Source organism: Trichosurus vulpecula, chromosome 7 (assembly GCF_011100635.1).
Source record: "Trichosurus vulpecula isolate mTriVul1 chromosome 7, mTriVul1.pri, whole genome shotgun sequence".
Taxonomy (NCBI): Eukaryota; Metazoa; Chordata; class Mammalia; order Diprotodontia; family Phalangeridae; genus Trichosurus; species Trichosurus vulpecula.
In genome coordinates, this window is record NC_050579.1 from 36,961,394 (window position 1) to 36,976,037 (window position 14,644).

Consider the following 14,644-nt stretch of genomic DNA (forward strand, 5'->3'; position numbering starts at 1 on the left):
GATGTGCGATCTCTCTCTGTCAGGGCAACTCATCTAGGGCTAGGAAGTTGTCCAAGGTATATAGATGTTAAATGACTTACCCACAGGCATACAGGTAATAACTACCAGAAATGCAATTGGCACCCAAGTATTCTTGGCTCTAAATCCAGTACTCCATCCACTAGACCCTGTGTCTCTTAAATTGAACCAACCACATAATTTTCCAAGTAGATTATACTCATCCAATACTTCATAGTTACAAAGCCCCATATCTCAGTAGTCACTGGGGTCCTCACGAGGATTTTTGGAGGGAGCACAAAGATTAAATTCCTTTTCCGTTCAACTGGTTATGATATCTAACAAAGAGAGGCTATCTGACCTAGTGGATAGAGAGCTGGCTTTGGCATTAGGAAGTCCAGGGTTTGTGTTCAATCTGCTGCCTGTATGACCCTGGACAGGTCAAGTAACCTGTCAGGACCCAGACAACTTTCTAAGGCTAAATTGCAGAGCCATTTCTTTCTCCTTTTTTGAATTTGTAATTTATAGCATTTCATTATATTTGGTTTTTTAAATTTTGTTTTATTTTAATAAATATTTATTTTATTTTTAATTTAAACTGCATCAATAGAGGGGCTTTCCTTACTGCAGGCTCCTTACAGTGATAAAATTATGGGTTTATACACGTCTTTAATATAGTACTTGAGGTTTCAATTGCTTTCCCAACATATCATCTCATGTTATCTTCTTACCTTGCATATGACATAGGTAAGAGAAGGGACAATTCTTCCCCTTTACAGAGGGGGAAACCATTTTGTTTTATTTAAGTCTGGGGCTTCACCCCGACCCTGGTCCTATAAACGTGGGCCATTTGTCAAAAGGAAGACTGAATTAGAGTGTGGCTAGTTCACCCCCAACCGGGATACAGCATAGTGTAGGAGAAGAGAGAGGATGACCTGGGTTTGAATCTTGCTTCCAGTGCCTGCAACCTGCATGACCTAAGCTAAGCCACCCAACTTCCCCAGACCTCCAGATCTTCATCTATAAAATGAAAGTGTTGACTGAGATACCCTCTGAGGTCCCTCCCGGTTCTACATCAATTGCCCTATGATTCGCCCACTAAGGGAAAAAACCAGCTTGAACACAATATTCTGTGATGGGTCGGTAGCATCCCCTTGTCATCCAAAGGACAATCTTTCTTTATAGAAAACCCTTATAGGAGTACAGGCTGGCAAATTCCTTCTTTTCAAACTAGTATTAAATAAGGTTCCTAACACCATGGGGATATGCTGGAGGCTTATGACATTGGACCTGCTTCATGACATAGTGGATAGAGTGCCAGGCCTGGAGTTAGGAAGACCTAAGTTCAAATCCAGCCCCAGACATTTACTAACTGTATGACCCTGGTTAAGTCACTCAAACCTGTTTGCTTCAGTTTCCTCATCTGTTGAACGAGCTGGGGAAGGAAATGCAAACCACTCCCATATGTTTGCCAAGAAAACCCCAAATGGGGTCGTGGAGCGTTGGACATGACGAACAACTCAACAACGATCAACTGAAATAAGCCAGATCCATCCGGGTGATGGGCTTAAGCTCTGGCAGAAAACAGCTTTCCTTCCCTTGCTCTTAATAAGTGTGTGGGTTAGTTCCCACCTCTCAGGATGGCCCCACCACAGCAACCCCATCCCTCTCTGTGGGGTCTCCAGAAGCTCTCTGGTGAGTCATATATTGGCCATCTCTGAAGGTTTCCTTCCTCCCCTGCTCAGGTGATTACTGGATAAGAGATAAGAAGCTTCCCCCCTGCTCGATCAGCCAGGCCCTGACGTATTTCCTGGATGTCACTACCCCCCCAACCCAGCTGCTGCTCCGAAAGTTGGCTCAGCTGACCACTTCAGAGGAAGAGAAGAGGCGGCTGGAGGCACTGTGCCAGGTGCTGATGCGATTGGGGACAGGAATGATAGCAAGGGGGAAAGAATAACCCCGACCCCCCAGGGCTGGTCTTTAAGGCTTTAGTTCCACCAGGGCATAAATACTTAACCTTCTTTGGGTTCTGGACCCTTTGGCAGGCTGGTGAACCCTTCTCAGAATAATGGTTTTAAATAACGGAAGGAAATGTTTAATTTCAGTTAGGGATTTGTGAAAATAAAGATGCAATGGTTTTTTTTTTCCAATTCAAGTGCAGACCCCTGCACTAGGGTACCCCTTAAATGTCTTTAGAAGAGGGAAGCTTGGTAGAGAGGCTGTGGAAAATTAAGTGTATTTTCTTACCCATAATTTTTGGATTCCTCAATTAATGTCGACCTGGGCTCTGTATCGATAGGAGGTAAATATCGTGGGGTTCCCTGCAGGGAGCAACTGGACACAAGGCAAAGGTCCAACTACCCAGAATGCTCTCCTGCTTGACCATTTTGCCAAGGGGACAAGAGGGAGAAGTCATGGTCTGAGACCAAGGGGGACTCACTGTTCCACGGTTTTGTCTTTTGAAGATGACCAAGGAGCTCAGGGCACTACAGTGTCTGCCTGAGCACAAGGCTTTATGTAAAGCTGCGGTACGAGGACCCAGTTCCTGCTTACCAGGAGCGATCCAGTTCGAGACTGCAGACAAGACAGATACAGGAAACAAAACCTGGGTGGACTATAGTCCTGTTTTTTGTGGAAAGGACAGGAAGGAAGGAAGTTAAAACATTCTATGGGGAATACTGATATTCTTAGGGGAAGAAAAGGAACAAAAGTGGTTTCATGCCTGGCCTGAATTTATGTAGTGCTTAAGGGGGTGGGGATGAGGACAGGGGGATTTTTGAAACAGGTGTTGGCAAAACATAAGCCCTTTGCCTCTGTATTTATCTCCAGCACCTAGCACAAGCGCTTGGCACACAGTAGACTCATAATAAATGCTTCTGGATTTGTGATGTTAACAGGAATCACGGGAGGAGAATGGAGTATTTTAATTCAACTATTGAGAATTTATTAAATGCCCACTGTATGCAGAGTTGTGTCCTAGGAGAGATGTAAAGTTTAGGGTAAGACGTAGGCCTCCTAGACTAGTGGAATCTGGGTGCTGTTAGCACCCTCTAAATTTCAGCACCCTGAGGTAAAGCTCTCATCTGGCTTAGTTAAAGTTCCAAATGACCCCGGACCAATAGTTGCTCAATACCAAGGGGAATTCCAATGAGTCTCTAACACCACGTTTGGATTTCAGACTTCTGAGTACAACAAATGGAAGTTCACCAACAGTCCCACCTTCCTGGAGGTGCTGGAAGAGTTTCCCTCCATCCAGATCTCAGCTACTTTCCTGCTCACACAATTGCCGCTGCTGAAGCCCCGCTACTATTCCATAAGCTCATCTCGGGACCTCACCCCCAAGGAGATCCACCTGACTGTGGCAGTGGTCTCTTACCGAACCAGGGGTAAGGGCCCCAAGGACTGAGACAAAGGCAGCCCAAGTAGAGACAAAAATAAGCACTGAGGGTCATGGGGGGATTTTATCGGATCCAGAGGCAGAGTGGAGAATGCCAAAGCAAGAAGAGACCTAGAACACAGAATGTTAGAATGGAGAATGCCAAAGAGAGAGGGGACCTAGAACAGAATGTTAGAGCTAGAAATGACCTTGGAACTTAGAATGTTAGAACAGAGAATGTTAGAGCTAGAAGGAACTTCTGGAGATCATCTTGTCCAACTCCCTCATAGTATAGACAAGGAAACTGAGGCTGGAAATGGGGAAGGATTTGCTCAAGTAGCAGCAGCAGGACTTAGATCCAGTTCTCCTGACTTCCTGGGCAGTCAAGTGTTCTTTGCACTATGTGATGCACTCTCCCTCTGGCAAGTCAGCAACATCACTCTGAGTAGGAAGGCTTGCAAATAAAAGAGGTGGTCTTTGAAGGGTCAGAAACAGTGTGTAAGCACCCATTAGTCCCTTCTGGACTCCTGGACCTTGTGGGAAGGGCTAAAGGACTGCACCGCCTCACTGGTCATTTTCTCCCTTTTCTCCTAGATGGTCAGGGCCCTCTCCACCATGGGGTCTGCAGCACATGGCTCAACAACCTGAACCCTCAGGAGACTGTGCCCTGTTTTGTACGAAGGTGAGGCCCCTGACATGGGCTGAGGACATGATGAAGGATATCTGGGTTGGTGCTAGCTCTCCAGGGCCTCCAAAGAAGTCAGGTCTGGAAGAATGGACACAGTGCGCTTGCTCTCTGTCTCTGTCTTTCTGTCTCTATCTCTGTCTCTCTGTCTCTCTCTCTCTGTCTGTCTCTGTCTCTATCTCTGTCTCTCTCTGTCTCTGTCTACCTCTGTCTCTGTCTGTCTGTCTCTGTCTCTATCTCTGTCTGTCTGTCTCTGTCTCTGTTTCTCTGTCTCTTTCTCTCTCTCTGTCTCTCTGTACCTCTCTGTGTCTATCTCTGTCTCTGTCTTGCTCTCCCCCTCCCTCCCTTACTCTCTCCCTCCCTCCTTCTTAGTCCCTTTTGCTAGGATTTTTTATAGGACAGACCTTGGCCCCTGTCTGTCACAGAACAATGCCATTAGCTCAAGTTTCTTCACCCTTCTCTTACTTTAATGAGGTGGAGAACCAGGCATGGAGGGAAGGATAGCAGGGATGGGGCTGGGGCACATGGACCTTGAGAGGCTCATAATCTCTAGTTTATTTTCCTGCACTTTAGTGCCAGTGGCTTCCAGCTGCCAGAGAACCCCAGCCACCCCTGCATTCTGGTGGGGCCAGGTACCGGGATCGCCCCCTTCAGGAGTTTCTGGCAACAGCGACTGGTGGACAGAGAGAAGAAAGGTAAACGTCCCAAGCCCCTTTTCCTAGTGGCAGCTCCCATTTATTGGGTGCTCTACAGAAGACAAAGGGCTCTCCTCACAGCAGCCCTGCGGGGGAAGAGGGAGGATGATCATCCCCATTTCACAGAGGAGACGATTGAGGCCCAGAGAGGTGAGCTGATTTGTCCATGGCAGCACAGCTTCTAAGAGTCAGAACCAGGACTAGAAGAGGAGTTTCCCGATCCTAAAGACAGCTCTCTAACCCCTATGCCACACTTCCTCTCTGGTTCTCTCCACTATACCAATTTCCAAGGAGCCCTTGAGAGAAGAAGCAGAATTAGGTTATCGCCATCAACCAGGGTGGCAGCAATCATGATACACCTGCTGTGTTCAGGGCGTTGGGTCAGGCCCATGTGGAGATAAACACTCTGGAATCTGAATACTCCCAGGGATTTCCATTAGCCGTACCATTTAGCTCCCATCTCCTTCTGTCCCCCTTTCAGAGTTATGACTCCTGGCCTTGCTCATGCCCAGCCCCCCCCCCCCCACCACACACACACACACATCACCACTTCCTTCTCTACCTCCTAGACTCCTAAGAACAATGGCATTAGACTAAGCTGAAAGGAGCTGGATTCAAATCCTACTTCTACTATGTAATACCTGTGTGACCTTGGGCAAATCACTGACCCTCTCTGTGCCTCCGTTTCCTCACTTGTAGAATGAGAGAAAGGGGATTAGATGGTCTTCAAGGTCCCTTATCTATGACTAGAATGCCTCTGAGACCCCCTCCAGAGGAGACAGAGGAAAAGAGAGAGAGAGAGAGAAAGAGAGAGAGAGAGAGAGAGAGAGAGAATGTATAAAACTGTATTTCAACATTGCAACCCTCCCCACACTCCCTCCTCTCCCTCTACCAGACTTTTATTATTTCTCTATATCCAAACTTCTAGACCTCTAGACCTCAGACAGTCTTTCTTAGGGCACAGCACCCTCTTGTGCCTGCCTTGGTAACTGCAGCCTGTTGCCTCCCCTAGGTATCAAGACGGCTAGCATGACTTTGGTGTTTGGATGCCGACATCCCGACATGGACCACCTGTATCGAGAGGAGACGGGGGAGATGACACAGAAGGGGGTGCTCCGGGATGTCTACACAGCCTACTCCCGCCAACCTGGCCAGCCCAAAGTAAGCTGGGTTTTCTATGAATGTCCAAGGGTTGCCCTTACATCCCAGGGCATGATACGCCGGAAGAAATAGCCAGAGAACCTGCTTCTGTGACTCTGGGAGATCCACTCAATGTCCCTGAGCCTCTGTTTTCTCCTCTTTAAAATGAAAGGTTGCATTAGATGGCCTCTGAGATCCCTTCCCATGCCAGATCTCTGAGCTTGCAGACCAGCAACACTCTCACTTCATCCCCACCCCCTCCAGCCCTGCTGCTATTAGACAGGCTTCCTTAGCCTGGCATGAACCTGACCTCAAAGTTCCAGTCATCCATGTGTCTGTGAGCAAAGGTGCATTGGCCACTAGCCCAAGGGGCTTCATCTTTTCTGTGTCCTGTACTTCCTGGACAGCAGTCTGGTGAAGCCTAGGGACCCCTCCTCAGAATCATGTTTTTAAATCGATCAAATAAAATACATGGGATACAGAGGAGGTTAATCATATTGAAATATAGTCATTAAAATCTTTTTAAAAGCCAAGTTCACAGAGCCCAGATTCAGAACACCTGTGCTGGAGAGCTGGATAAAGGAAAAACAGGAGGGAGTTCTTCCAACCCTCCCCTCCAAGGAAATGTGGTCAGGAGACACGGTTCAGGTTCTGACTTCGACTCTGATCGGTTGAGTAAAGTTGGACAAGTCACCTCCCTTCCCCTCTTGGGGCCCTAGTTTCCCTCTCTGTAAAATGGGCATGGACATTCATGCCTTATCAGTCTTCCGGGAAAGCTCTTTGAAAATGATGATCTGACCAGGCGTGGTCAAGAGAACCGGGATACATCTGGAGGATTGGGTTCAAGTAAATATAAAAGCATAATAGCAGTTTAAAAGCTTATCTCAGAATTGTTTCTATCTGAATTCCCTTGAAAAAGATGCATATGATACTTCCCTCACAATAAACCTTGAGGGAGGCAGTGGGTGTCCCCATTTTACAGATGAGGGAAGGGGCTCAAAAAGATTAACATGACTTACTCAGTCACAAGGCTGGGAAGTATCCTAGCCAGGACTCAAATACAAGCTTTCTGTATGAGCTTAGTGCCGTTTCCACTATCTCAGACCACAAACTGAACCCTGTAGATAACAGAAGCTGGAAACACAAGGCATCCTCCCAAAAAGATCTTGGTGTAGGTTTAAGTTTGTGGTTGTGGCTGCTCAGTTTCAGACAGGTCTGACTCTTCATGACTGCATTGGGAGCTTTCTTGGCAAAACCTATACTGAAGCAGTTTGCCATTTTCTTTTCTAGCTTTTACAGATATGGAAACTGAGGCAAACAGGGTGAAGTGACTTGCCCAGAGTCACATGGCTAGTAAATGTCTGTCTATACTTGAACTCATGAAGATCAGTCTTCCTGATTCCAAGTCCAGTGCTCTATCCACTACGCCACCTAGCTGTCCCAAGTTTATTAAAGCTTAAACTTTAATTCGTTAAAGCTTAAGTTGTAGTAAGCTTGAAACTGCACCAAGACTTTTGGAATACCCTGTATATAAGAAGAGTCAACACTCAGTCCTTACCCCTAGGGAGCTTACCATCAAGTCCAAGATTGGCACTACGTCCTTCTGCAGCATCTGTTTGGAGATGTGGAAGCCACACTAGGGAAACAGACTCTAGCTGAAAGGGTGTCTAGGAAGGGCAAGGTCAAATCCAGGTGGGACCTCTCCTGGCAGTAAAGCATTCTCTATATTACTATTCCTTCCCAGGTCTATGTTCAGGATATCCTGAGGCAGCGATTGGCAGATGAGGTGATCCGGGTACTGCATGAAGACAAGGGGCACTTGTATGTCTGTGGAGATGTGAGGATGGCCCGGGATGTAGCCCAAACTCTGAAGGATCTCTTTGCCACCAGACTGAAGATGAATGAAGAGCAAACTGAGAACTATTTCTTCCAACTCAAGGTAGGGCCTGTGCCAAGAATGCAGGGCAAATGATGCTGTCCCCAGCAACTTGGGAAGAAGGGTAGAAAGAGATACGAGGAAGGGCTTAGATTAACTGTGTTACTAGCTCACTTTGTGACCTGCGATGAAGCACTTTTACTTCCTCAGCTATAAAACAGGAAGAGAAATTTCCATCCTCTACCATCCCGCCCCTCCCTCATTTCAGAGAGGAAACAAAATGTTTTGAGGGCTCCCTCAAAGAGAACTGCTATAGAAATACAAGGGAATGGGATAGATCATAGATTTCAAACTGGAAGGAACCTTGGAGGCCTTCTCATCCAGCTCCCTTGTCATTGGAGAGGCCCAAAGCCATAGTGTTAGTAAATGGCAGAGGCTGGATCTGAACCCAGGTCCTCTGACTCTCACCCAGGTCTTGCCATAAAAAGCCTTGTGCTTCCTCCTTCTTGGGCCCTTGTTCTATAAACTGAAATTTGTTATATCAAAAGGCTCTCTTATTATTGGGGTTTATGGTACTTTTGCTGTCCCTACCAATACCACCCCTATTAATGCAGCTGACCCATGGGGTTCATTTACTCTTGGTCTCTCTTTCTTTAAGAGCCAGAAGCGATACCATGAAGACATCTTTGGGGCTGTCTTTCCCTATGAGGTGAAAACGGACCCAACAGCATCAAAACCTGAGGAAGCCAAGATCCCTAAGGCAGGATTCAGCTAGAGCTGCTTCAGAAGGATGAAGCCACTTCTTCATTATCTGTGGCCACAGAAGGAAGGAGAAGACCTCCTCCCCCACCTTTCCCCCACCCCTGACTTCTGCCCCCACTGACCTCTGCCTGGGAACAAAGTGAGATTGGCTCCCTCTCCATCTCCTCTTCCTGCCCCACCTGCCACCTGTGGTCGCTACTAACTTGCCAGTGAAGGTGGGAATGGAGAGGAGAAAGAGCTGTGCTGGGATCTCACAACACCATCCCCCAAACCAGGTCCACTACTCACCTCCTCCCCCAACCCCAGATAATGGACACGTGGCTGTACTCATCCCAAAAGGACCCAATTGTACCTTTGGGCAAAGACCGGGCAGGCACATTTGGATCCTTTTAGACTAAGTGACCACATAGGTCAGAAGATGAAAAAGGGAGGTAGACTTTTTTTCTGTAATTGTGGCAAGGGCCAACATATGGTTATTCTGTTTACAATGGGTGTGTCGTACTGTAATTCTCAGGCTTGCCAAGAGTCGTGCTATTGTAAGGGACTGAGGGCAGGCTGTTTAGTATGTACAGTTATTTATATTGTCTTTATTTAAACCCCCCTAACCCCACCTGGGAGAAACTCTGCTCCCAAGTACCTTTGGACTTACCCAGAATGGTCCCTAAAGATGATTTTTAAAAAATGAATTTTGGATACTCAGACAAGTCCCATCTCTGACCCACATGGGCTGTGTGATACCAGACAGGTAACTTAACCTCTCGCTGCTCTGGGCAACTCTCTCAGACTGAGCTGTAGAGAAGGTGCTAGCCTGCATTGGTGGATGGAGCTTACTCACCAAAAGCTGTCTCTATCAATGAAATCCTAGGTTCATTCCCTATCACTGTCCCTCAGACACATATAGAGAAGCAAGGGAGGCACAGGGGACTTGGAGGCTGTTAGACCTGAGTTCAAATCCCATCTCTGACACTTCCAGCTGTGTGGCCCTGGGAAAAGTAAGTCACTTAACTTCAAGCCCCAGATAATTATGATCTGTGTGGATATTCAGACCCGGGAGTGACAAACACATCTGGAGGCAATGAATGAACTGATAGCTGATGCTGGGTGGAGGCACAACCCCACCAGGTTCACTGATGACAGAGATCTCATTCTTGAAGCCTGTGCTGCTTGGCATCATGGGATTGTCTATTTAGAGTGGGAAGGAAGCTTGAAGGTCATCCGGTGCAACCCCCTCATTTTAGAGAAGAGGATTTTGAGACTCGAGAACCAAAGATCACATGGACAGAATGAGCCTTTGAACACAGGTCCTCTGACTTCAGGGCCAATGTCCTGTCTAGAATGCAGAAGCAGCTACTACATATCTACATATGGAAGCAGAAATGAGACAGAAGACAAAGCGTCTGTGTAATGGGAACAAGATGATGCAGGAGGGGGATGGGTGGGACAGAAGAAGCATAAGCTTTCCTTTGGGGTGTGGTTGGGAAATGGGCTTCATCTCTCAATGGACAGTGTCTTCTATTATTTTTTAAGAGTGGGGTTTCTTTTCTGTTATGATACCAACACTAAAGTTGGAGGCTGGAACAAAATGGACTGGGCTCTCAGCTGTGCACTTTCTTTAGGAGTCAGCTTGGATTCCATTGGATTCCACATTTACCAATAAATGACTTTGCACTTAGAAAAAGAGCCAAAGGTCTGTGTGGTGATGTCCTGGAGGTGGGTGGGTGGGCCTTCATCTCCCAATAATAACTGAGTTTTCTTTATATTAACGCTTGTTTGAAATGAATGAAAGTTAATGAAAGTTTGAAAAGCAATTTATATACACTAGCCTACCTGTGAGGAAGGCATATCCATACATCTAACCATTGATAAGCATTTATTAAGCACCTACTGCATCTCATGCAATGTGTTCCCCTATCTATTTGAATGGGAGCAATCTTCAATCAACAAGCATTTATCAAACACCTACTGCATACTAGGCAATGTGTTCCCCTGTCTACCTGAATGGGAGCAACCCTCAATCAATCAACAAGCACTTACTAAGCACCTACTACATACTAGGCAATGTGTTCCCCTGTCTACTTGAATGGGAGCAACCCTCAATCAACAAGCACTTATTAAGCACTACTACATGTTAGGCACTGTGCTAGGCATTGGAGATACAAAGAAAAATTAAGCTACCCCTGTCCTCATAGAACTTCCATTCTACCAGAATTTATTAAGCATTTATTAAGCACTTACTATGTACCAGGTCCTTTACTAAGCCTTTGGGGAGAAATAAAGATATGTCCCTGACCCACTTTCCCTTAGAACAAGGGGTGCACTTTACTACAACTCCTTCATGAGCATCCAGTGGGAAAGATGCCAGTGCAAGAACCCCTGATCCTTAGGGTACATGGGCATGTGCCTGGGGGAGTGAAGGGTGGTGGGGAAAATGGACAGATTTGGACTCAGTGGGTGGAAGATGCTTCATTGGATCTGGATGTGGATCAGATGGATGTCTCCAGCCACCTCCAGCTCATTGATAGATGGCAGGTTATTCACTCAGTAGTTGTAACTGAACAGGTGCTGCCCGCTGGCAGTCACCTCGAAGCAGTGGGCTTCACAGGCGATCCACACCTGGAAGACAAGGAGACAAGCCATTGAAGCCACCCTCTGGGCAGGGCTCAGAAAAAGAGAGATGGAGATTGGCGTGGGCTCACTTTTCTGATCTTCAGTCTCCTCGTCCATCAAATGGACTAATACTTTTGAAAAGAGGAGATGGAAAATGAACCTGTGATTTCACTTATAAAGGGAACTCCTTTGTACCAGTGCTGTTCTGCTATGAAGTCAGGGACACTTGCCAGGGGCACCACTGTGAGGCTGAATGACTTCCCCAGGGCTTCCCAGCAGGACTTGAACCCAGCTCTTCCCGACTCTGAGGCTGGCCCCCTACCCACTATGGACACACCTCCTCTCCAGATAATAATAGCTAACTGGCAAACCATGCTTTAAAGTGGGTGAAGTTCCTAGATACATTCTCCCATCTGAGTTTCCCTTGACTCCTTATAAGAGGGCAACACAGGCATGATTATCAGCTCCTTTTTATAGAGAGAGTTCTTGAAGTTCAGAGATATCACATGATTTACCTACAGTGATGCAGCTGGTAAATGGCAGAGATAGGATCTGAATAGAACTTTCCCTGGTTTGGAGTACAGCGCCCTTCCCCCTTGGCCACAATGGCTCTCTTCAGTAATGTTTCAAGGCCTGCCTCCCACAGATGGGGACAGGAGAGCACATTCTTAACTTTAAAATGCTCTGTAAACATGAGCTCAGGATAACAATACTTCAGCACCAATTAGAGACCACTGATTAGATGATCTGTGTCGGTGGAGAGGAGTCCAAGCAGACGAAATCCCTGAACATTGTAGTATTGAAGTCATGCTAGGGTCATTCTATGTCACTCTGGGTATAAATTAGATCACTTCTCAGTATTTTCTCCACAAACCAAGGCCTGATCTTAATGAAATCATCACTTTCCCATCGCTTTCACAGAGGCCCTGGAGGGAATTTTCCTCATCCCTCAAAGGGTCTCTCCAGGGAAGGACTAGAAAATGAAGAACCCCTGACTTATTGATCACCCTTTCACGGCTCACTGTGCTCAGCAGTGATACCACTGAAGTTCGAGGTCCATCTCCCTCCCCCTTCTCATGCCTTACCATGAAGGTCTGGCCTCTGATGAAGGGCATCCCACTGAGCAGACCACGCTCCTCGGGTCCCCGTGAGCCAGCGATCTGACTGTTCCGGATTATGACATTCTCTTGAAATCGTGGGTTCAGGTGGAAGGCGATGTCATTCCCATTTCACAGGTTGATTACAAACCTGAAGGACAGTGACAGTAAGACATTGTCCCTCTGCAAATGGAGATCAGCAGCTTCTCTGCAACTTGCTGTCTTAGAGATGTCTGGGAAGCTGAGCGTTGTAGTGATTCCCTCAGGGTCACACAGCCAATATGTATCAGAAGGAGCCGAACCCAGGACTTCCTGATCCCAAGGCCAGTGCTCTCTCTATCATATTACGCCACCCTGGGCTTAGTTGGCGTTTAATATGTGTTGAATGATTTTTGCTGAATAATTCAGGATGACTCAAGACTGTCTTCCCCTTTGCTATCCCTCTGGAAGGCCAACCCTGAAGTTCCCTTCTGCCTAGGATTCGTAAAGGGGGTGGGACCTTTATAAGCCTGTGAATTCAGGACAGTGGCTCTGTCTACCTGTGAGTTACCAGTCAGCAGAAGGCAAGACAGAACCAAACCAAGCATGGATCGGGCTAGACAGAGTCCCCTGCAAATCAAGGCACGGAAAGGTCAGGTCTGCAAGAAAACAAAAGGTACCAAATATTAAGCAGTGGTAAGGAAAACTCCTGCTGCCTGGAGAAATCAGTTTGAAAAGGTGCAGCCCAGGATATAGGCCAGGGGGTGGGAAACAGATCAGTACTTTTCAGGAAAGGATGACAGAAAGAGAAATGACCCAAACAAGAAAGACCAGAGGAAAATGGTCACATGGTGGGCTCGAGGGAGGGCTTTAGGGCCAGGAAAGTGGAAGCAGGAGGTTGCTGCTCTCCCCACTCTTCACACCCCCACTCCCACCCCACTCCCACCCTGTGAATTCTCTGTATCATTTCCAACTCTGGACCTGTCATTGACTTTCTGAGTGTTTACACTCCCAGTCATCAGAGACTCTACCCTAGACACACACACACACACACACACACACACACACACACACTTATGCCTGGAAATAACTTATGTATCTCTGTCCTGGGAATGATTCAGATGGAAAAGAGGATCCCTGTCAAAGAGAACAGAGAATGTGAGTCAGGGACCTGGGTTCAGATCCCACCTCTGACAATAAGCTAAGCGACTTTTGGCAAATTACTTCTCTTCCCTGGGCATCAGGGTCTTCATCTGTAAAATGACTTGTCTAGGGTCACACAGGTAGACCCTGGAGGTAGGACATAACCAATTGACTATGCCCTCTCTCTTCAGCTCAGTGACTTCTTTATTCTAACAGACCTATCTGACTTACTGTTCTTACTCACCAAATTGGCATGGATGATGTTACTGTACCTTTCAGCTGGGATAGAATCTTGGGCAGCTGAGTGGTGCAGTGAATTAAGTGCCAGGCCTGGAGTCAGGAAAACTCATCTTCCTGCATTTAAATCCAGCCTCACACACTTACTAGTTGGGTGACCTGGGGCAAGTGACAGCCCAGTTTGCCTCAGTTTCCTCATCTGTAAAATGAATTGAAGAAGGAAATGGCAAACCACTCCAGTATCTTTGCCAAGAAAACCCCAAAGGGGGACATGAAGAGTCGAAAACAACTAAACAACAACAGAATCTTGGGAGAGACAGCTTAACCATTATCCTTATAGACTGTTAACTGTCATGGTTAGAGAAAGATTATTTGAGAGAAGGGTCTAAGAAGAGTCTCAGAGAGCTTCTCTTCAGAAACAGTGAATTTAACTCATCCTGTGAAGAAGATTCTTGAAGAGAATTTTTAAGAAACTTTGCTGTCCTACGAGAGCTGAACGGTGGGACTGTGCTTTCATAACTGAGAAGTCAACAGTTGCAGTGGACAGTTAGAGATAACATCCTGGCTGTGATCCTTCTCACATTGTCGAAATTGTTAAATATATATTTTGTGTTACATTGTTAATAAGTTGTATAGCCAACAATATTGGTGTTTACTTAATCCTTTAAGCCTCGGGAGTTTAAAATTTGGAGACTGAGTGAAAAATATCCAGTTTACACAATAAACCAGGGTGGAAGCTCAAATTTAATTGACTAATGAGGAATTTCTATTCATTTAAGAGGAAATATAAGGCTATAAGCCTTGGATTACATTAGAAAGCAGAACGAAAATTAACAATGTAATGAGTCAAATGGCAGGCTAAGGGGAATGGGTTCTGTGTCACACACCACGCAAGCTATTCAGCCCCCACACAGACTGCACATGCGGTAATAATCATCTCTAAAAACCTGCTACGCAAGCCTTGTTGGTACTATCTTTATATCTCTCTGATGGGTCCCCTTGTCTTCACCCACCCTGCATTTGGACTATCTCTACTAATTGATCAATCTC

At 46.5% G+C, this 14,644-nt stretch overlaps 1 protein-coding gene across 1 annotated transcript in view; it reads left to right on the forward strand.

Moving 5' to 3' along the window:
- NOS2 (nitric oxide synthase 2) overlaps nt 1-8,620 on the forward strand; it is a 45,484-nt gene extending 36,864 nt beyond the window's left edge. The window contains exons 21-27 of the mRNA XM_036768151.1: nt 1,743-1,906; nt 3,176-3,383; nt 3,968-4,055; nt 4,632-4,753; nt 5,766-5,914; nt 7,638-7,832; nt 8,428-8,620. Coding sequence (XP_036624046.1) covers nt 1,743-1,906; nt 3,176-3,383; nt 3,968-4,055; nt 4,632-4,753; nt 5,766-5,914; nt 7,638-7,832; nt 8,428-8,544 — 1,043 coding nt within the window. The 3' untranslated portion in view covers nt 8,545-8,620. The remainder of the gene's footprint in view (nt 1-1,742; nt 1,907-3,175; nt 3,384-3,967; nt 4,056-4,631; nt 4,754-5,765; nt 5,915-7,637; nt 7,833-8,427) is intronic.
- Nucleotides 8,621-14,644: the final 6,024 nt, after the last annotated feature.